Source organism: Nyctibius grandis, chromosome 17, assembly GCF_013368605.1.
Source record: "Nyctibius grandis isolate bNycGra1 chromosome 17, bNycGra1.pri, whole genome shotgun sequence".
NCBI lineage: Eukaryota > Metazoa > Chordata > Aves > Nyctibiiformes > Nyctibiidae > Nyctibius > Nyctibius grandis.
This window is the reverse complement of record NC_090674.1, coordinates 1,861,417-1,883,832: the sequence shown is the minus strand read 5'-3', so window position 1 is coordinate 1,883,832 and position 22,416 is coordinate 1,861,417. Positions and strand designations below refer to the sequence as shown.

Genomic DNA, 22,416 nt, shown 5'->3' with positions numbered 1-22,416 from the left:
GGGATTTGGGGTGATGGGGTACTGTGGGTGCTGGGGGGATTTGGGGTGCTGAGGGGTGATGCAGATGGGGGTGCTGCAGGATTTAGGGTGCAATGGGATCATGAGGATGGGGGTGCTGGGGGGGATTTGGGGTGATGGGGGTGCTATGGGTGCAATGGGATCATGGGGATGGGTTGTCGGGGGATTTGGGGTGCTGGGGGTGATAGGGATGGGGGTGCTGCAGGTGCTGCGGGATTTGGCGTGCTGGGGGGTGGAGGGTGCTGGGGGTGATGGGGATGGGGGTGCTGGGGGATTTGGGGTGGAGGGACCGGGGGGGGGTCAGGGCCGGACAGGCGGGGGGGGCCGGACAGGCGGACACCCCCCAGCACCCCCCAACCGCCCCCCCCAGTTCTAACCGGTGGGCGGGGGGAGGAGCCGGTAGTAGGCGCCTGGCCCCGCCCCCCCGCTGCCATTGGCTGCCGCCCCCCCGGGCCTTCCCACGCCGCTTTATGAATGAAAAGGGGGGGGGGGGGGGGGGGGCGGCTTTAACCATTTCGGGGCCGGAGCGGGGGGGGAGACTGGGGGGGGGGGGGGGGGGGGACCACTGTGCTACAGGACGGATCGGGACCCCCGCCCCCAGCACGGGGTGGGGGGGTCACAGATCCCCCTCCCTTCCCCCCCAAACCTTCCCACTCCTCAGCCTCGCCCCCCTCCCAGTCCCATACTGGTGGCTACTGGGAGCAGCTCGTGCCCCTTTAAGAGCGGGCGTGGCCAGGTGACATCACTCGGGACATGAATGAACAGGAGCGGGGTGCTCAGCCCCACACGCCCCGCAGCGCTGGGGGCCGCCGGGTGTGGGGTGCACCCCAGGGTCCCCCCCCAAAAACCACCCACCACCACCATGGCGGGCATCCCCCCAGCCTTCACCCTCCTCTTCCTCACCGCCCTCACCCCCCTGGCAGCGGAGGAAGGTGAGTTCCAGCCCTTTGGGGGGGGGAGACACCCCAAAATTCACTTATTAGGGTGCTGGGGTGGGGGGTGTGGGTGCTGGGGGGGCACCCGGAGGGGTGGGGGGGGTTTGGGGTAAGTTTGGGCGAGTTTAGGGTAAGTTTGGGCGAGTTTGGGGGTGGCTGAGAGGTTAAAGGGGGGGGCTGGGGGAGCCCCCCACCCCAAAATAAAGGGTGATGGGGGGATCCCCCCCAAAAAAAAAGGGGCACCCATGGGTGCGGTGGTGAAGCACCGGCTCCCGGGGTGCGTTTTGGGGGGGAAAAAGGTAAAATAGGGGGGGGAAAGTGAAAAAGTTGGGGGTTAAAGGGAGGAGGGAGGTAAAAGGGGGGGGGGGGAGCTGAAAGGGGGGGGGTAAAATGGGGGGAGAGTTAAAATGGGGGGAAAAAAGGTAAAATAGGGAGAAAAAAAGCTAAAATGGGGGAAAAACCAAAAGTTTTGGGCAACTTTTCCCACGCCGAGCGGCCGGTCCCGCAGCGGGGCCCGATCCTGCTGCGTGTCCCCCCCCCGCAAAAAAAAAAGTCCTACAGAGCGGTTAGGGTGGAGGGAATTCATTAAAAAAAAACCCAAAAAAGGGGGAAATCGCCCTAAAATTGATCTTTTTCCCATGGGCGGCGCTGGGCCGGGCTGGATCCGGCCCAAGGAGCTGGAAAACAATGTCAGGAAAATCCCCCAAAAACTGTCGGGGAAAAAGACAAGCGGCGTCCCGGCCTCCGCCTCGTAACCCGGGGTTTGGGTTCAGTTTGGGGGGTTTTGGGTGAGGAAAAAAAAAGGGAAAAATCACTTTTTAAAAATCTATATTTAATTTTTATAAAGTTGAGGTTTCGCAAAACTCCACCCGAAGGGTTTAACCCGTCGCTTTTGGAGGGGAAAGATCCGGCCCCGAACGCAAATAAATCGGTGCTGGGATGGAAAATACCCCTCTAAAAATATAAAAATGGGGTAAAAACCCCTAAAATTAGTTTTTTCAAACTGCTGGGGGGAAGGCAGAGGGGGGTGACCCCACAGCGGGGACCCCCAACCGCCCCGACGCGGGCGTGTTCCCAAAGGGCCGGTTCCCAGGAGGGATCCTCAGGGATTTTGGGATTTTTGGGTTGAAAAAGTGCAAAAAAAAGGGGGGAAATGTTGGGAGAGGAGCGGGATTGGGGGAGGTTGGGGGGGTTTGGGTTCCCCTCGGTTGGGAAGGGAGAAAGGCAGTGGGATGGGGAGGTTGGGGGGTGCTGGGTGTCGCAGCGGGATCCTGCACCGGCCGGCCTGAGGGTTGGGGTGTCCCTGAGCGGGGGGGGGGGGGGGGCATGGGATTGGGATTGGGATTGGGAGGGGATGGGATTGGGATTGGGAGGGGATAGGATTGGGATTGGGAGGGGATAGGACTGGGATTCACGTTGGGGTTGGGATTAAGAAAGGCATAGGGATGGGATGGGGACAGGATTGGGATGAGAGGGGATTGGGATTCATATTGGGATTGGGATTAGGATAGGGATGAGGGCAGGATTGGGATGGGAGGGGATTGGGGTTGGGATTGGGATTGGGATTGGGACAGGACAGGGATGGGGATGAAAATGCAGTTGGGGACGTGGACAAGGACGCAGTGGGGATGGGAGGGGGATGCAGATGATGGTGGTGGTGATGGTGATGGTGGTAGCAACAGCAGTGCCGATGCAGATAGGGACAGCTGCAGGTGGTCATGGGGATGGTGGGGGAGAGGGTGATGGGGCTGCAGCTGCAGGCAGGGTTGGTGGTGGGGTTGGAGGTGGAGATGGCAATGCAGATGTGGACAGGGAAGGTGATGGTGGTGTAGGAGCTGCAGGTGGTGATGGCGGTAGAGGTGGTGGTGTTGATGGTGATGGCCATGGTGGTGGTGATGGCCATGATGATGGTGATGGCCGTGGTGATGGTGATGGCCGTGGTGATGGTGATGGCCATGGTGATGGAGATGGTGGTGTTGATGGTGATGGCCGTGGTGGTGGTGATGGCCATGGTGATGATGGAGATGGTGGTGTTGATGGAGATGGTGGTGGTGATGGCTGTGGTGATGATGGCAATGGAGATATTGGTGGTGGTGAGGATGATGATGGCGACAGCAGTGGCAGAGGGGGTGCAGATGCTGCTGGTGCTGACACTGGGGGGTGCCAAGAGCACCGGTGGCCCCGGGCGTGGGTGCGCCCTTGGGTGCTGCACCCCTTGACTCAACAGCCACAGCCCCGGGTTTCTCCCCTGACTCAGCCCCGCCGCAGCCCGGGGTGGGGAGGGGGGACACCCTGCAGAGCACCCCCCAACTCAGCTCACGCCCCACCCTCCCGCCCCGGCTTTCCGCTCTCCGGAGGCACGCGGGGGGACTTCCAGGCGCAGGAAAGCCGGGACATCCGCCCCGGTGTCCTTCCTGACACCGGGGACAGGGGGGACACAGAGCCACGTGTCCCCCCCCCAACCCTGTTCTTGGGGTTCCCCCGTAGACTTCACCCTCTTGGGGCACGTCACGAGCTCGCCCGTTCTCAGCGAAGGGGCTTGTAGGGGGGCACCCGTCCCCGAACCTCCCCCCCACCGCCCTGGGGCCCGGCCCCGCTGGGGTGAACCCAGACGTCCGGGCACATTCCTGGGGGGTGATTCACCGCCGGGGGGGGGCACCCCTCAGCCCTGGCCTCCTCTTCCTCTCCCGGGCGCTGGATCCGGCCACCGCCCTCGCCGGGGCGGCTGGCGTGTCCCGGCAAGTCCGCGTGGCCTCGGCGCGGGGCCGAGCTCTGCCTTGGTGTCCCCTCTTTATGGGGGGGGTCCCTGGGGGTCTTCTCGGGGGGGCTCCCAGGGGAATCTGTGGGTCCCAGGGGTGTTTGCAGGTCCTAGGGACGTCCATGGGTCCTGGGGGACGTCCATGGGTCCTAGGGGACGTCCGTGGGTCCTAGGGACGTCCGTGGGTCCTGGGGGACGTCCATGGGTCCTGGGGGACATCTGTGGGTCCTAGGGACATCTGTAGATCCGGGGGGCATCTATGGGTCCCAGGGACATCTATGGGCCCTGGGTGACATCTGTGGATCCGGGGGACATCCGTGGGTCCCAGGGACACATACGGGTCCTGGGGGACATCCGTGGCTCCTAGGGATATCCGTGGGTCCTGGGGGACGTCTGTGGGTCCTAGGGACATCTGTGGGTCCTGAAAGACATCTGTGGGTCCTGAGAGACATCTGTGGATCCTGAGGACATCCGTGGGTCCCAGGGACACATACGGGTCCTGGAGGACATCCGTGGGTCCTAGGGACACCTGTGGGTCCTGGGGACATCCATGGGTCACAGGGATATCTGTGGGTCCTGGGGGACATTCATGGATCCTAGGGACATCTGTGAATCCTGGGGGTACCCATGAGTCCCAGAGACATCCATGGATCCTGGGTGCATCTGTGGGTCCCAGGGGCATCTGTGGGTCCCAGGGACATCCATGGGTCCCAGGGACGGCCATAGGTCCTGGAGGTCACCCATGGGTCCCAGGGACATCCACAGGTCCAAGAGGCATCTGGTGTATTGGTGGCATGTGCATGTCCTGGGGCCATCCGTGGGTCCTGGTGGCATCTCCCAGGCTTTGCGCCCGCCCCACTAACGTCCCCTCTCCTCTCCCCACAGTGGTCCTGCTGGACTTCGCCAAGGCGCAGGGGGAGCTGGGCTGGCTCACCCAGCCCTACGGCAAAGGGGTGAGCACCCAGGGGCCCAGGATCTGGCCCCACTGGCCAACAGCTCCCTGAGAGCACACACCGGGGGTGGGGACATCCATGGGGACGGGGAATTCCGTAGGGATGAGAATGGGGACAACCATGGGGACAAGGATGTCATTGGGGATGGGGACAGTTACATCCGTGGGGATGGGGATACCCATGGGGATGGGAACAGGGACATCCATGGGGGTAAGGATGGGGACCTCCATGGGGATGGAGATGGGGGCAACCTTGGGGACAGGGACACCCATGGGGATGGGGATGGTGACACCCATGGGGATAGGGACCGGGACATCCATGGGGATGGGGACATCCATGGGGAACTCCTTGGGGAGGGGAACGTCCATAGGGATGGGGACCTCCATGAAGATAGGGATGGGGACATCCATGGGAATGGGCATGGGAATGGGGACATCCATGGGGACAGGGATATCATTGGGGATGGGGATGGGAACAGGGACATCCATGGGGATGAGGACACTCATGGGGAACACAGTGGGGGTGGGAACGGGGCCATCCATGGGGATAAGGATAGGGACCTCCACAGGGATAGGGACCTCCATGGGGATGGAGATGGGGACCTCCATGGGGACATCCATGGGGATGAGGACGCCCATGGAGATGAAGACGGGGCCATCCACGGGGATGAAGACAAGTGCATCCACGGGGACCAAGGGCACCGCCCACCCTGCCTCAGTTTCCCCCCTATAGCCCCTGTTTCTCTCTCTTGGGGGGGGCAGTGGGACCTGCTGCAGAACGTCCTGAACGACTCCTTGATCTACATCTACTCGGTGTGCAACGTGCTGGAGGGCGAGCAGGAGAACTGGCTCCGCACCAACTGGATCTACCGTGGGGTGGCCCAACGCATCTTCATCGAGCTCCAATTCACCGTCCGCGATTGCAACAGCTTCCCCACCGCCGGCGGCGGGTCCTGCAAGGAGACCTTCAACCTCTACTACGCTGAATCCGACGTGGATTATGGCACCAACTTCCAGAAGAGACAATTTAAGAAGATCGACACCATCGCTCCGGATGAAATCACCGTTCAAGACGACTTCGCTTCGCGCAACGTCAAACTCAATGTGGAGGTGCGGTCGGTGGGACCTCTCCGACGGAAAGGCTTCTACTTGGCCTTCCAAGATCTCGGAGCTTGCGTGGCGTTGCTCTCCGTGAGGATTTACTACAAGAGGTGCCCGGGTGTCCTACGGGGGATGGCGCGTTTCCCCGAGACGGTGGCGGGCGTCGACTCGCAGACCTTGGCCGAGGTGCGAGGGACGTGCGTGGAGGACGCGGTGGCCGAGCGAGCTCCGGCGCTGCACTGTAACGCCGACGGCGAGTGGTTGGTGCCCATCGGGGAGTGCCTGTGCCGGGCGGGCTACGAGCAAGCGGGAGAGAGATGCCAAGGTAGGGGGGTGGGGGGTAAATTGGGGTTGGGGGGGGGGGCTGAGGATGCACCAGCTCGGTGCGTGGCAGGGGATAGAAGAGGGGGGGTGTGGAGAAGTGAGGTGTTGGCTCCAAAGTTCTCCATGATGGATCTTCAACCTTGAGCATCACCAGTGCAATGAGCATGGCAGGGCTCAGTGGGGTGAGGGGTGGGCTGGGGGGGTCCCGATAATAATAGAAGCTGCAAAATAAGGTGAAATACCCTAAAATTCACACTCTGGGTGCTCAGGGGGGTGATGCCCCCGCAACCCCACACGTGGGTGGGGAGGGGGGCTGTGGGCTGTCACCGGTGTCACTGTGTGTGTGTGTCCCCAGCTTGTCCCCCCGGCTCCTTCAAGGCCACGGTGTCCCCGGGGGGCTGCCAGCCCTGCCCCCCCCACACGCTGCCCTCCCCGGCCGCCGCCGCCGCCTGCCCCTGCCAGGACGGCTTCTTCCGCGCCCCCGCCGACCCCCCCGCAGACCCCTGCACCCGTAAGTGACCTTCTGGGGTGGGGGGGGGAAACTGAGGCACGGCGCGGCCATCCCTCCCCCTGACCCCCCCTCTCTGCTCTCTGTCCCCCATCCCAGGTCCCCCCTCGCCCCCCCAAGGCGTCACGGCCGTGGGGTTGGGGGCCACGGTGCAGCTCCGCTGGTCCCCCCCCGCCGACCTGGGTGGCCGCCGGGATGTCACCTACAGCGTCACCTGCGAGCAGTGCTGGCCCGAGAGCGGGGAGTGCCGGCCCTGCGACGGGGGGGTCCGCTATTCGCAGCCCCCTCAAGGGCTGACGGGGACGGGGGTCACCGTCACTGACCTGGAGCCACACGTCAACTACACCTTCACCGTCGAGGCGCGGAACGGGGTGTCACCCTACAGCCACCACCGCAGTGTGGCCACCACCACCATCAGCGTCAACCAGACAGGTAAGGGGCCACCAGCAGCTCCCACACCTTCCCTACACCATGGGGACACCATCACATCTGTGATGTCCCCCCCCGTCCCCACGGCAGAGCCACCCCGGGTGACGTCGGTGAGCCTGGATGGACGGACGGCCACCAGCTTGGTCCTCTCCTGGACGGTGCCACCGCGGCAGCAGAGTCGGGTCTGGAAGTACGAGGTCACCTACAGCAAGAAGGTCCGTCCTGTGTCACGGCTTCAGCTCACCACCCCTAAATCCATGTCCCCCATCCATGTCCTGCTCCATCTATGTCACCTCCATCCTTCCCCCCATCCGTGTCACACCCCCATCCGTGTCACCCCTCCATCCTTGCCCCCATCCACGTCACCTCCCCATCCACGTCACCTCCATCCACATCACCTCCATCCTTGCCCCCATCTGTGTCACTTCCATCTGTGTCACCTTCATCCATGCCACCTCCATCCATGTCACCCCTTTGTCACCTCCATCCGTGTCACCTCCATCCGTGTCACCTCCATCCGTGTCACTTCCACATCACCTCCATCCGCGTCACCTCCATCCGCGTCACCTCCATCCATGTCATCTCCACCTTTGCCCCCCATCTATGTCACCAGGTGGATGAGAACAGCTACTCAGTGCTGCGCTGCGAGGGCACCTCCGTGACCCTCCCCAAGTTGTCCCCTGCCACCACCTACGTGGTGCGGGTCCAGGCACTCACCCCGGACGGCCACGGTGCCTACAGCCCCCAGCATGAGTTCGAGACCCTGCCCGAGGGTGAGGACCAAGGCGGGGGCAGGATTTTGGGGTGGGAGGTCCAGGGGGGTGCATGGTTCACCCCAAACCCCTTCCTGAATTGTCCCTGCAGGCGCCGAGGCCATGGCATCTGCCGCCGTCATCAGTGGCTCCGTCACTGGTGTCTTCTTTGTCCTCCTCCTCTTGGCTGCTCTCCTCTACATCCTCCGGCGGTAAGGAGATAAACCCCCCCCAAAAAAAAACCCCAAAACCCCAAAATACCATTTTTCCCCCACCAAAGATGGGCAAGGGGTGATTTTTGGGGGGGCAAACCGCTGCTTTTCCACAGGAGGAGGAGGTCACGGCCACGCCAGTCCGCCGAGGATGTCTACTTCTCCAAGTCAGGTGAGCAACAGGGTGGTGGGTTCAACAGGGATGATGGGTGGGGGGGTGACATGGGTGTTGACCCCACCACCACCACCCCACAGACCAGCTGAAGCCCCTCAAGACCTATGTTGACCCCCACACCTACGAAGACCCCAACCAAGCCATGCTCAAGTTCACCACTGAGATCCCTCCATCCTTCATCACCCGCCAGAAGGTCATCGGTGCCGGTAGGTTCTCAGGTGGCTTTGTCACACTAAAGACACCCCCAAATTGGACCAGGAGTGTGGGGGCAGGTTAAATGTCCCCCCCCTTTCCTCCGAGCAGGTGAATTTGGGGAGGTCTACAAGGGCACCCTGAAGCGTGGGAAGAAGGAGGTGCCGGTGGCCATCAAGACCTTGAAGGTGGGCTACACCGAGAAGCAACGGGTGGACTTCTTGAGCGAAGCCACCATCATGGGCCAGTTCTGTCACCACAACATCATCCGCCTGGAAGGGGTCGTCTCCAAGTGTGAGTGTTCCTCATCTTCACCCCCCTGCCCCAAAAAAACCCACCCTAATTTCCATGTAAAACACCCCAAAAAAAGGCTACCTAAAAATAGGGTGTTTTGAGCAACAATTTTGGGGGGTTTGGGGCTTTTTTGGGGGGTTGAGGGCTTTTGGGGGGCTTTTTTATTTGGGGGGTTGGGGTTTTGGGTGGTTTCTGGGGGTTTGGGTGGTTTTGTTTGGTTTTCGTTTATATTTTGGTTGGTGGGGGGGAGGTTGGGGGGTTTTTGGCGGGGTGTGGGGTTTTGGGGGGGGTTGGGGAGTTTTAGGTTTTTTGGGGGGGGATTTTGGGGGGGTTGGGAGGTTTTGGGTTTTTGAGGGGTTTGGGGTTTTTTTGTATTGGGGGTTTGGAGGGGTTTTGGGGGGATTTTGGGCTTTTTTGGAGGGTTGTGGGTTTTTTTTGTGGGTTTTTGTTTGGTTTGGGGGTTTTTTTGGTTTTTTTGGAGGGAGGTTTTACCCTTTTTGTGTCTTTTTTTTGTGCATAGACAAACCCTTCATGATCATCACGGAGTACATGGAGAACGGCGCACTGGATAAATTCCTGCGGGTAGGTGAAGCGTGGTGGCAACCTCCCACCCCCTCGGGCAAGGATTAACCGGGTGGTGGAACCACCACGAGCCACCAGCGGGAGGTGGGACAAGAGGTGGATTCGAGGCCAGATTCTCCCCTTTTCCTAGGAAAAAGAGGGGGAATTTGGCATCATCCAGCTGGTGGGGATGTTGAGGGGCATCGCTGCCGGCATGAAGTACTTGGCCAACATGAATTACGTCCATCGGGATCTGGCCGCCCGCAACATCTTGGTGAACAGCAACCTGGTGTGCAAGGTGTCCGATTTTGGGCTTTCAAGGGTGTTGGAAGATGACCCTGAAGCCACCTACACCACCAGCGTAAGTGCCACCAAAGGGGTGGTTGGCCATGGCGGGGTTGGTTTGTTTTGGGGGGGAAGGGGGGGGTTGTAGGGTTGACCCCAATGTTGTGGCAGGGTGGGAAGATCCCCATCCGTTGGACGGCACCCGAAGCCATCTCCTACCGCAAGTTCACCTCCGCCAGCGATGTCTGGAGCTACGGCATCGTCATGTGGGAGGTGATGTCCTATGGCGAGCGACCCTACTGGGAGCTCTCCAACCACGAGGTGAGCACCCACCCTCTTCCACCACCAAATTTTTTGGGGTGTTCTTGCAAACGGACACTTGTCTGGGGGGAGAGCATCACTCAACATCCTCCTCGTAGGTGATGAAGGCCATCAACGAGGGCTTCCGCCTCCCCGCCCCGCTGGATTGTCCCTCCGCCATCTACCAGCTGATGATGCAATGCTGGCAGCAAGAGCGCAGCCGGCGCCCCAAGTTCGCCGATATCGTCAGCATCCTCGACAAGCTCATCCGCGCCCCCGAGTCCCTCAAGGCCTTGGCGGATTTCGACCCCCGGTGAGTTACGGAGAGAGACGGGACAGGGCGAGGCGGGCGGAGAGGTGGGGGGGGGGGCATGATTTGCGGTATCGCGCCCTTGCATGCTCGTGTGCGCCTTTGCGTTCTTGCGCTCTTCTTTTGCATCTCTGCATCTTTGCGTTGCTTTTCGCGTCTTTGCATTCTCGCTCCTTGACATTCTTGCGCTTTTTTTTGGCGTCACCGTGTTAATTTTTGCATCTCTGCATTCTTCCATCTTTACATTCTTGTACTTTTTTGCATCTCTGCATTGCTTTTTGTCTTTGTGTTGCTATTTGTGTCACTTTTTGCATCTCTGCGTTGCTTTTTTGAGTCTTACCGTTGTTGCATCTTTATATTCTTCCAGTCTTTTTTGGCGTCTCTGCGTTGCTTTTTGCCTTTGCATTCTTGCATCTTTGCATTCTTGAACTCTTGTTTTTGCATCTCCACGTTGCTTTTTGAGTCTTTGCATTGTTGCATCTTTACATTCTTTCACTTTTTTGCGTCTCCACATTGCTTTTTGCATCCTTGTGTTGCATTTTGCGTCTTTGCGTTCTTCCATCTTTACGTTCTTGCACTCTTTTTTTTGCATCTCTGCATCGTTGTGTTGCTTTTTGCATCACCGCGTTGCATTTTGCGTCTTTGCATTCTTGCATCTTTCCATTCTTGCACTTCTTTGCATCTCTGTGTCTCCGCGGCGCTTTTTGCATCTTTGCATTTTTCTGTCTTTACATTCTTGCACATTTTTTTGCATCTTTGCGTTACTTTTTGTGTCTTTGTGTCGCTATTTGCATCGCTTTTTGTATCTTTGCGTTGCTTTTTGAGTCTTCACATTCTTCCATCTTTCCATTCTTGCACTCTTTTTTTGCGTCTTTGTGCTGCTTTTTGAGTCTTCGTATTGTTGCATCTTTATATTCTTTCACTCTTTTTTTGCATCTCTGCATCTCTGCGTTGCATTTTGAGTCTTCGCATTCTCGCATCTTTCCATTCTCCTCTTTTTTTGCATCTCTGCAACTTTGCGTTGCTTCTTCCACCTTCGCATCCTTGTGTGCTCTTTTGCGTCTCTCCATTCTTGCCTCACCCGTTGCATCCTTGAGTTTTCACACTCATTTTTTGCACTCTGCATTTTTTCATCGCATTTTTTTACACCTGCGCGTTCTTGCGCCTTCACATTCTGCGTTGCTTTTTTGCACCCTCGCGTCCCTCCGCTCCTTTTTACACCCTCGCATCGTTGCGTTGCGTTTGCAGTTTGGCATTCTCGCGTTGCTTCTCGCATCTTTGCATCCTGGCTCTCTTTTTTGCCCCTCTATTGCTTTTTTTTCTCTCCACGCTTGCCCTCTTCGTTGCATTTTTGCGTTGGTTTTTGCACCTTTGCTTTCTCGCGCTATTTTTTACATCTTTACATTTTTTGCATCGCTTTTGCCGTTCTATATTCTCACATTCTTCTCTACATCTTTGCATTTCTGAGTTGTTTTTGCAGTTTCGCGTTCTTGCGTTCTTTTCCGCTTCTCTGCATCCGTGAATTTTAGCTTTTCCCTTTGACATTTTTCTCATCATTCCCTGTTTTTTCACACTCTTCCCTCATTTTTGGCATTTCCACTCCTTGCATTACTCTTTGTAGCGTCACATTCCTGCATTCACTCTTTGCATCCAGGCGGTTCCGCGTCGCCTCTCGCTTTTCTTGCGCTATTTACATTACGCTTTTGCTTTCCCATGTGCTGTTTTGCGTTGGGCTTTTGCCTTTGCTTCTTGCATCTTCGCATTGGGGCGTTGCTTCATGCATCACTATAGATGATCTGGATATAGGGATCGAGTGCACCCTCAGTAAATTTGCAGATAACACCAAGCTGGGTGGGAGTGTCGATCTGCTGGAGGGCAGGAAGGCCCTACAGAGGGATCTGGACAGGTTGGATTGATGGGCCGAGACCAACGGCGTGAGGTTCAACAAGAACAAGTGCCGGGTCTGACACTTGGGCCACACCAACCCCCCGCAGCGCTACAGGCTGGGGGAAGAGTGGTTAGAAAGAGCCCTGGGGGTGCTGATCGACAGCTGGCTGAACGTGAGCAAGCAGTGTGCCCAGGTGGCCAAGAAGGCCAATGGCACCCTGGCCTCTATCAGGACTAGTGTAGCCAGCCGGTCTGGGGAAGGGATCGTCCCTCTGTACTCGGCACTGGTGAGGCCGCACCTTGAATCCTGTGTCCAGTTCTGGGCCCCGCACTTCAAGAGAGATGTTGAGGTGTTGGAGCGAGTGCAGAGGAGGGCGACCAATCTGGGGAAGGGTCTGGAGGGTCTGACCTCTGAGGAACGGCTGAGGGAGCTGGAGGTGTTTAGCCTGGAGAAGAGGAGGCTCAGAGGTGACCTTAGTGCAGTCTACACCTACCTGAAGGGAGGTTGTAGCGCAGTGGGAGTCGGCCTCTTCTCCCAGGCAACCAGCGATAGGACAAGAGGACACAGCCTCAAGCTGCGCCAGGGGAGGTTCAGGTTGGCCATCAGGAAGCATTTCTTCTCAGCAAGGGTCATTAGGCATTGGAAGGGGCTGCCCAGGGAGGTGGTGGAGTCACCATCTCTGGAGGGGTTTAAGAAAAGACTGGACATGGCACTTAGTGCCCTGGTCTAGTTGCCATGGTGGTGTCAGGGCCATGGTTGGACTCGATGATCCCAGAGGGCTCTTCCAACCTGAGTGATTCTGTGATTCTCTGATCTCCACATCTTTACACTTAAGTGTTGCTTTTTTGCATTTCTGTGTTGGCTTTTTGCCGCTTTCCATTTCTGCATCATTTTTTGCCTCCTTCCACTTTCACGCCCCGTTTGCACCCTCCCATTTCCGCACCGTTCCTGCACCCCTCCGTCCCTGCCAGTCGCTCATGACCCCCCCGCACCCTCCAGGGTCTCCATCCGCCTGCCCAGCACCAGCGGCTCCGAGGGCGTCCCCTTCCGCTCCGTCCCCGAGTGGCTGGAGTCCATCAGGATGCCCCAGTACACGGAGCACTTCATGGCCTCGGGCTACAGCACCATCGAGAAGGTCCTGCAGATGACCAGCGAGTGAGTCTGTGTCCCCATGGTGTCCCCATGGTGTACTCATGCTGTCCCTATGATTTCTCCATGCTGTCCCTATGGTGTGTCCCCTTGGTGTCCCCATGATATCCCCTTGGTGTCCCCTTGGTGTCCCCTTGCTGTTCCCACAGTGTCTTCATCCTGTCCCCTTGGTGTCCCTGTACTGTCCCCATACTGTTCTTATACTGTCCCCATGCTGTCCCCTTGTTAAACCCATATCATCCCCATGCTGTCCCTATGGTGTATCACCCGTAGTCTCCCCCCTGCCGTTCCCATGGTGTGTCCCTTGGTGTCCTTATACTGTCCCCATGGTGTCCCCTTGGTATCCCCATACCATCCCCACGCTGTCCCCACACTGTACCTCTGATGTGTCCCCTTGGTGTCCCCATACCGTCCCCGTGGTGTCCCCATGCTGTCCCCTTGGTATCTCCATACCATCCCCATGCTGTCCCTATGGTGTGTCCTCTTGGTGTCCCCCATGCCATGTCCCCTTGGTGTCCCCGTGCTGTCCCCATGCTGTCCCTATGGTGTGTTGCCATATTGTCCCCATGGTGTACTCATGCTGTCCCCACGGTGTGTCCCCACGGTGTCCCCGTGCTGTCCCCACGCTCTCCCCTCCCAGCTCCCATGGGGACGGGGACGTGCTGGGAAAGCAAACCGCTCCCGTGCCGTTGGCATTGCTGGCCCAAGGGACGGGATAAAATTAGACGTCCCCAGCCAGGATCTGGGACGAGCCGCATCCGGCCACGTGTCCCCTGGGAACAGCCCGGCTGGAGGCGGGGTGGGGGGCAGCGATGGGACCCCAAAAACCAGGGTGGGGGGTTGGATCCATCTCCATGGGACCCTCAGGGCTGGATCCACCCCTGGGGGGGCCTTTGGGGCTGGATTTGGCCCCGTGCGACACTCAGGGCTGGCTCCATCCCCAGGGGATGCTCCCCCCGCCCCCCCCAGACCCTTTTTGGGCTCTTTTCACCCCAATAATAATTATTTTTTTTTTTAAGTTTATTTTTTTTCCCTTTTCAGCGACATCAAGAAAATCGGGGTGCGTTTGCCGGGGCACCAGAAGCGCATCGCCTACAGCCTGCTGGGGCTGCAGGAGCAGGCGGGCGCCGGGGGGGGCCCCCTTTAACCCCCCCAAACCCCTTAAAATACTTGAACGCAACCAAATGAAGACACCCCCCCCCCGCCCCAAGGGCCTTATTTATTATTTCTATTATTATTAAGTTGTTTTTATAGTATTATTAATATTATCCCTGGGGGTGGGGACCAAACAGGTGTCCCCCCCATCCTTCCCCCCCCAAAAAAATAATGAAAATTAAATTTCAAGTTCATTTTTGGGCTGGGGGAGGGGGTGTTTGGGGGAGTTTCTTTTTTTTTTTCCACATTTCAAGAAAAAAAAACAAGGGCTCAGCCCTAAAACTGGCCGATTTGTGCTTTTTTTTTCTATTTATCCCTCTCCCGCCGGGTTTTTGGGGTGGTTTGGGGTTATTTTTTTCGCCCCCCCCTTTTTAACACTGATCTGCCAGCGTTAACCTTTTATTTTTTAACCTAATTTATTCTATTTTTGTATATTTATTGCGAGGAAGTGAAGGTCGTGTCAGATTCGGGAGAGTGAAGAGGGGGAAAATTAAAGAAAACCCCAAAAACCCGGATCCCCCCTTTTTTTTTTCTCCTTTCCCCCCCCCCCCCCCCCCCTCTTTTTTTCATGGATTTTCAAGGGTTTGGGGGATTTTTGTGGGGTTTTTGATGCGAATTAAAATGTGCTTTTTTTGTTGTTTTCTATAATAGTGTCGTTTCTCACTGGCTTGCGGAGATTGTGGGAATGGGGGGGGGGCAAAGGGGGGGCCTGCTGGTTTTAAGGGGTTTTAAAGGATTTTTAAGGGTTTTAAAGGATTTTATGGGATTTTTAAGGGTTTTTTTAAGGGGGTTTAGGGGGTTTCAAGAGGGTTTTTAAGGGGGGGTTAAAGGTGTTTTAAAAAAAAACCTTTAAGGGGGGTGTTTTAAGGGGAATTAGGGGGTTTAGGAGAGGTTTTAAGGGGTTTTAAAGGGTTTTTTTAAGGGTTTTCTTTAAGGGGGTGTTTTAAGGGAGGGTTTAGGGGTTTTTAAGGGGGTTTAGGGGGGGTTTTAAGGGGGGGCTAAGGGTTTTTAAGGGTTTTTTCAAGGGTTTTCTTTAAGGAGAGTGTTTTAAGGGGGGGCTTAGGGGGGTTGGGGGGGTTAAGGGGTCCTTAAGGGTTTTTTTAAGGGATTTTAAGTGGGTTTTTGGGGGGGGTTTAAGGGGTGTGTTAAGGGTTTTTTTTAAGGTGAGGTTTAAAGGGTTTTTAAGGGGGGTTTAAGGGTTTTTTAAAGGCTTTTAAGGGGGTTTAAAGGGATTTTTAAGGGGCTTTAGGGGGTTTTAAGGGTTTTTTTTAAAGGGTAGTTTTTTTTAAGGGGGGGTTCAAGGGGTTGCAGGCAGCCCGAGGAGCGTTTCCCATCCAAGGCCTCTTTTTCTCCCACGATACCCACGAGGAATTTGGCTTTTTGATCACCCGCCGCTGCCCTCACGCCAAACCCAAGCGGCAGCGGGGCCGGCTGCCCGGTGCCTGCTAATAACCGGGTGGGAAAAAGCTGGAAAAAAAGGGGGTTTTTAACCTAAAACCACAAAAAAAGAGGGGTAGGGGGTGAGGGGGGACCAGCATCTTGCTGCGAAAGCCGCCGTTTGGGTGGTTTTCACCCTATTTCGGGGCTTTTGGGCCTGTGGATGCCTCATGCGTGGCATGAGTTTGCCAGTCTCAGCCCTGCCACCACCCTCGGTCCCGGCTCAAAGTCCGGCAGCGCCCGGGGAGGAGCCGGGGGGGGACACACCGGATTTGGGTGCGCGGTGGCACCCGGCAGCGCCTTATCTCTGTTTGTCTACGGCGGGGCCGGATGGGGAAACTGAGGCACGGGGCGAGCGGGGCCTTTGGGGTGCCCCCCCCCACCACCACCCCGGTGCCTGGCTTGGTTTCGGTGAAACTCCCGTCCTGATCCCCATGGGAGCCAGCGTGGGGTGACACCCGGGGATGGGGCATCACCCATGGGTGCTGTGGGTGCTGCCGTCCCCATGCCCCACTCAGCATCCTCCCCACGTGTTGTGGGTGCTGTGGTCCCATCACCCTACGAGCACCCTCAACCCACTGAGCACCCTCCATGGGTGCTGTGATCCTCCTCCCCATGGTCCCCTCGCCCCGCTGAGCACCCTCCATGGGTGATATGGGTGCTACAGTCCAAACACCCCATTGAGCACCCTCCCCAAGTGCTATGGGTGCTGTGGTCCCATCACCCTATGGTCTCCTCACCCCACTGAGCACTCTCCATGGGTGATATGGGTGCTGTGGTCCCCATGCCCCAAGAGCACCTTCCATGGGTGCTGTGGTCCCATCACCCTACGAGCACCCTCCATGGGTGCTGTGGTCCCCCTCCCCATGGTCCCCTCACCCCACTGAGCACCCTCCATGGGTGATATGGGTGCTGTGGTCCCCGTGCCCCAAGAGCACCCTCCATGGGTGCTGTGGTCCCCCTCCCCATGGTCCCCATGCCCCACTAAGCACCCTCCATGGGTGATATGGGTGCTGTGGTCCCCGTGCCCCAAGAGCACCTTCCATGGGTGCTGTGGTCCCATCACCCTATGAGCACCCTCACCCCATTGAGCACCCTCCATGGGTGCTGTGGTCCCCCTCCCCATGGTCCCCTCGCCCCACTGAGCACCCTCCATGGGTGATATGGGTGCTGTGGTCCCCATGCCCCAAGAGCACCCTCCATGGGTGCTGTAGTCTCCCTCCCCACGGTCCCCTCACCCCACTGAGCACCCTCTAATGAGGCACACGGGTGCTGCCGCCCATCCCTGCTCCCAGCAGCCTCACCCCCACCCCAGCACCCATCCCAGTGCCTCTCCCATCACCCACCCCGCTTTTGGGGTGTCTCCCTGGCGCTGACCCTGCTTCACCTCTCCTCCGGCTGGGCCCGGGCATGCCCGCCTCACCCAACCTGCCCTGCTGTGCTTAATTACCCCGGCGGGCTTAATTACGCCTTCGTTAGCGCCCACCACACCCTTCACTCCCCCCACAAAAAACACTGCGCCTCAGTTTGGGGGGGCCCCAAAGAGCTCAGCCCTCATCTCCCCCAGGATCCTGGGGTCACAAAACACCCACCACCCTTATTAATTGCAATAATTAAGGCTAATTATGCGCTGATAATTATAGAGGGGGTCCAGGGGGAGGGGGGGGCCGCTGATACTGGGGCACTTCGGTGCATGTCCTGGGGCTGGGTGGGATGTTTGGGTGATCCCCGAAAGTCATCGCTTGGGGTTGGCAAGCTCCTCGATCGCTCTCCGCAGCTGCAAGGGGACAAGAGGAGGTGGGTTGGGGTCCTGTCCCCTCCTTGTTGTCCCCCCCCGCCTCTTGTCACCCCCTCGTCACCCCCTTGTCCTCACCTCCACCCGGCTGACAGCTCCCACCAGCTCCCCGAAGCGGGTGACGAAGATGCGCTGCAGCTTCAGCAGCTGGAAGAGGTGATGGGCCTTGGGGAGGTGACAAAGGGGACACGTGGGGACAAAGCCACCCCTCGCCAAGTCCCCTCAGCGTGACACGGAATCGGGGGGTGTGTGGGGGTGTAATCCCCATCTGCCCCCCCCAAACCTGGTGCAGGGAGGTCCACGGTGAGAACTGGAGCATGATGGGCTCGATGGCACAGTTGTCCCCAAGTGTCCCCGCGGTGGCCAGCTTGGGGAAGGTGACGGATCATTTTTGGGTGGAAAAACAGGTTTTTTGGGTGCAGCGGGGTGCTCATCCCCCCCCCCCCGCCCACACCATTTACCTTCTCCCCCAGGGGTGCCCGGGGATGCTTGTGGCTCTGGAGGAAGGTGACTAGCTGGGCTCTGCTCACAGTGCCCACCAGCGTGGGTGACCCTGGAGGACGGAGACAAGCCTGGTGACGTCCCCCCCCGCAGCGGTGACCCCCCCACACGCTCCCACATCCCACCTGTGCTCTCCACCACGGGGTATTCGGCATCGGTGGTGGTGTCCAAGGCCACCAGCACCTCCTGGAAGCCATCACCCTTGGCCAAGGCCACCACCCGGCGCTCCATGAACTCCTCCGCCACCACTCGGTAGGAGCTGGGGAGCCACAAAACCCCCCAAATTTCCATCATTTCCCAACAAATCACCCCAAAACATGAGGGTTTTTTTTCAGGGGGGGCCCTTACGCCATGTGCCGGCTGCGGATGGGGGGGAGGTAGGGCAGTTTCTTGACGATGATGGTGCCGTTGTAGAAGGACGGTTGATGTTTCTGGGTGATGGCGTTGGCCACCAGCACGGCCAGGATGACGGGGAGGACGTGGCCCAGGTGACCGGTGGCCTCGCACGCCAGTAAAGCCGTGGAGACAGCATGGGTCACCGAGCCCGAAAAGGCGGCTGCGCCTGTGGGGTGGGGGGGTCAGAGTATGGGTGGTGGGTGTCCCCCACCCATGGGTGTCCCCTCCGACTCACCGGCCAGGGCATAGCCAGCAGGGATGACGGGGCGCAGGTCCCCCTCCGCACGCAGACCCCGGGGGAAGAGCAGGGCCACCGTCTCCCCCAGCAAGCGCCCGATGGCGGCTCCTAAAATGGAGAGGGGGGGGAAGGCAAGGAGACCCCAGGAGCACCCACACCCCCCACCCCAAAAAAAATCCTGCAGCTGGAGGTGGCCACCCCCCTGCAGCCCCCCTGGGGCTGGATTCACCCCCCGTACCCCCACCCAGGTCTGGATGTGCCCCCCTAGAGCTGTATACAACCCTCGTGCCCCCCCCACCAGGGCTGGATGCCCCCCCCCAGCCCAGGCCAGCAGATCCCCCCCCCTCCAACTCACCATAGACAAAGATGGGCATGAAGTAGCCAGCGGGCAAGGGCAGGGTGGTGGCCAGGATCAGCATCCAGAACTGTGGTGGGGGCAGAGCCCAGCCAAGGTTGCGGGGGGGTCAACCCCATGGGGACACCACCTCGGGGTGGGGGGACACAGGGCCAGGGTGGGGAGGGGATCATGGCTACCTTCATCATCAGGAAGAAGGCCAAGGTGCCGAAGATGGTGGCAGAGGGGTGGCACCACTCCTGCCAGAGCCCCCCAGGGTCCACGCCGGGGGGGGGCGGCCACCGAGGAGGCGTTGGGGACCAGCGCGCCCCAAGTGCGGTTGTCGAAGAGGGAGGTGAGATATTCCTTCATGGTGAGCTGGATGGACAGACAGACGGACAGCCTGAGCACCCGCTGGGACATGTCGGGGGGGCAGCTGGGGAGCCCCGTGTCCCCCCCCCACCATCCCCAACTCACCCTGGAGGCCATCAGCTGCCCCAGCCCGGGAGGGAAGGTGATGGAGGCCAGGAGCAGCACCACCAGCGCCGAGTAGATGGGCTTGCTGGGGGGGAGAGAGGCAGGGCTGGGGGAGTGGGGACGGACGGACAGACGGGGTGTGTGGGGGGGACCCATGGATGACCAGGGGGTGGTGGGGGGGGTACATACGGCTGGCCAGGGTGTAAGGGATGGGTGGGCCAGGGTGCATGGGGTGGACACAGGGATGCCCAGGGTGCGTGGGGGGGAACATAGGGTGCACAGGGTGGGAGGGCAGGGTGCATGGGGTGGACAAACGGACACGCAGGGGCCATGGGGTGGAGGTGCATGGGGTGGACAAACGGACACGTAGGGTGCATGGGGTGGGAGGGCAGGGTGCATGGGGTGGACAAATGGACACGTAGGGTCCATGGGGTTGAGGCACAGGGTGTGCAGGGTGCAATGGGGGGGACACACGGACACACAGATTGCATGGGGTGGACACACAGACGCTCAGGGTGCATGGGGTGGAGGCACAGGGTGTGTGGGGTGGACAAACAGATATGCAGGGGCCATGGGGTTGAGACACAGGGTGTGCAGGGCGCATGGAGGGGGACAGATGGACACGCAGGGGCCATGGGGTTGATGCCCAGGGTGGGTACAGGGTGGACACACGGACACTCAGGGTGCATGGGGTGGACACAGGGACGCACAGGGTGCACAGGGGACACACGCAGGCTGCATGGGGCGGACACACGGACATGCAGGGTACATGGGGAGGAGGCACGGGGTGTGCAGGGTGCATGGGGTGGACACACGGACACGCAGGGTGCACGGCACGGACGCATGGACACGCAGGGTGCACGGGGAGGAGGCACAGGGTGCATGGGGTGGACACAGGGACGCACGGGGTGCACAGGGGACACACGCAGGCTGCACAGGGTGGACACACAGACACGCAGGCTGCACAGCACGGACGCACAGACACGCGGGGCGCGGGGTGCGGCCAGCCAGCCGGCCGGTACGGACTCGGTAGCCAGCAGCTTGGCCGTGAGCCGGCTCTCCCTGACGGCGGCCAGCAGCCAGCGCTGGCAGAAGAGGTAGGCACAGCCCAGGAGCCCGCAGACAACCCTGCGGAGGAGAGGGCAGGGTGGGCAGGGTGCAGGGGTGCAGGCAGGGGTGCAGGCAGGACCCTCCTTACCCCAAAACGGCGAAGAAGAAGATCTCCAGGAGGTCAAAGGGGAAGTCAAACTTGAGGTCACTCTCCAACACAGCAGCAATGGTTTCTGGAGGGGGGGTAAAGGAAGGAGTGCGTGGTTTTGGGGGAGGGCACCCCAAAAATGCCAGGCACCCCCCTCTGTGGGGGGGTACAGGGGAAGGGGGGGCCGCCTCCTGCCCGCCCTGCCTTGCCTTGCTCGTTGTTGAAGACAGCGAGGAGGCGAAACATGAAGGAGCCGCAGGTGGCGGCGAAGAAGCCGCGCCAGTAATCCCGCACGGCGAAGTGGGAGGCCATCACCTCGATGCTGTACAGCACCCCTGGGAAAATGAGGGGGGGGTGTTAAGTTTGGGGGGGAGGGATTTAGGTTTAGGGGGGTCTCCAGGGTGGGATTGAAGGGGGTCCTCACCGCTGATGGGCGCCCCGAAAACCGTAGCCACCCCGACAGCTTGGGCTGCCACCAGCATCTCGTTCTGCTTGAACTTGTTCTGCAGGGAGGGGGCAGCCAGAACACCAGGTTTTTTGGGGGGGTAAAATAAAATCTCCCCTATTTGGAGGGGGGGAAATGCCTCCCCTTAATTTTTTGATCCCCACCTCGTAATCCCTCGTGACCGAGGTCCGCATCTTCCCCAAATACGCCGCGGCTATGGCGGAGAGGTGGACGAAGGGACCCTGGGTGCCGACACGGGGAGGGGGGACACGGCGCTGAGCGTCCCCCCAGTGCCAACCCAAATCTCTGGTGACGCCAGGGAGCCGGGTAAGGGGTTTGGGGGGGGATCCCTCACCACTTTGCCGAGGAAAACGGTGCTGCCGCACGCCAGGGTACAGGTCAACCCCACCACCTTGGCTCCGAAATTTTGGACGGCCAGGTAGTCCTCCAGCATGACGCCCGTCAGGATGGTCTTCAGCTCTGGGATGCCGGAGCCTGGAAGAGAAGGGGTGTCCCCAAATTTTAAGGGTTTTCCCCCCCCACCCTGGAGAGGGGAAGAGTTTGGGGAGGTGAGGAGGTTGGGGTGCAGGCGGCTCACCTCCCGAGTGCGGGGTGATGCTTTGGGAGAAGCCAGTGGAGAAGGCCGCCAGCACCGTGGGGTACATGGTCCACGAGAGGTACTTGAGCACCAAGATGTCACCGACCTCTTGGTAAAGCCACCGGTGGGCTGGGAAAGAAGCACCGGGATGGGAGATGAGCCCCTCACCCCCCCCCCAAAAAAAAAGACCCTCCCTGTTCTTGGTGAACCCCCAAACGCCGGGTGAAGCCCCTTCCCGTCTACCCTTGTAGAGCCTGGAGACAATGAGGTCCATCACGAAGCTGATGGTGGCCATGAGGACCCCCAGGATGAAGAGGAAATACCAATCCTCCCCGACACGGAAGAGCTGCCGCTTCACCCACTCCAGGCACCCTGTGGGTGGGGGGGGACACACAACGGGGTGATGACCCACCCAAAAAACCATCCCACACCCCCAAGGTCCCTCCGGCTTTGGGTGGGGGGGGGTCTCACCTCGGACCCTCCTCCGGGCTTCGGGGCAGGGTCTCCAGCTCTGCTCCGACACCAGCACCCTCTCCTCCTCCAGCAGCCCCCCGGGGACGGGGTGCTCCATCCCAGGGATGTTTTAGGGGACAGACACCCCCCCCCCACCCTTTTTCTTCCAGCACCCCCTCACCGATCCTCCCACCTCAGCCTGCGCCACCGGACTGAGTTTGCAAACGAGCTCATTAAAAACGACCT

The 22,416-nt window shown here is 59.4% G+C and overlaps 2 protein-coding genes across 2 annotated transcripts; one reads left to right on the top strand and one right to left on the bottom strand.

Moving 5' to 3' along the window:
• Positions 1-830: 830 nt before the first annotated feature.
• Positions 831-14,946, top strand: EPHA2 (EPH receptor A2). Its single transcript, XM_068415230.1, has 17 exons — positions 831-950; positions 4,597-4,664; positions 5,426-6,089; positions 6,444-6,599; positions 6,696-7,028; positions 7,116-7,240; positions 7,639-7,798; positions 7,890-7,989; positions 8,106-8,161; positions 8,245-8,370; positions 8,468-8,650; positions 9,171-9,232; positions 9,363-9,572; positions 9,668-9,817; positions 9,916-10,109; positions 12,994-13,149; positions 14,185-14,946. The coding sequence occupies exons 1-17, from the start codon at positions 881-883 to the stop codon at positions 14,288-14,290; spliced, it is 2,919 nt and encodes a 972-aa protein (XP_068271331.1). The 5' UTR covers positions 831-880; the 3' UTR covers positions 14,291-14,946.
• Positions 14,947-17,385: 2,439 nt separating this feature from the next.
• LOC137671352 (chloride channel protein ClC-Kb-like) lies at positions 17,386-22,288 on the bottom strand. The gene is given in 20 exon segments (XM_068414853.1): positions 17,386-17,512; positions 17,609-17,695; positions 17,814-17,897; positions 17,992-18,083; positions 18,157-18,290; positions 18,380-18,593; positions 18,663-18,773; positions 19,021-19,090; positions 19,200-19,298; positions 19,300-19,377; positions 19,477-19,561; positions 20,503-20,604; positions 20,675-20,759; positions 20,884-21,009; positions 21,099-21,177; positions 21,284-21,361; positions 21,475-21,614; positions 21,718-21,846; positions 21,961-22,089; positions 22,189-22,288. Coding segments are annotated over 20 exon segments (2,064 nt in total). The 3' UTR covers positions 17,386-17,470.
• Positions 22,289-22,416: the final 128 nt, after the last annotated feature.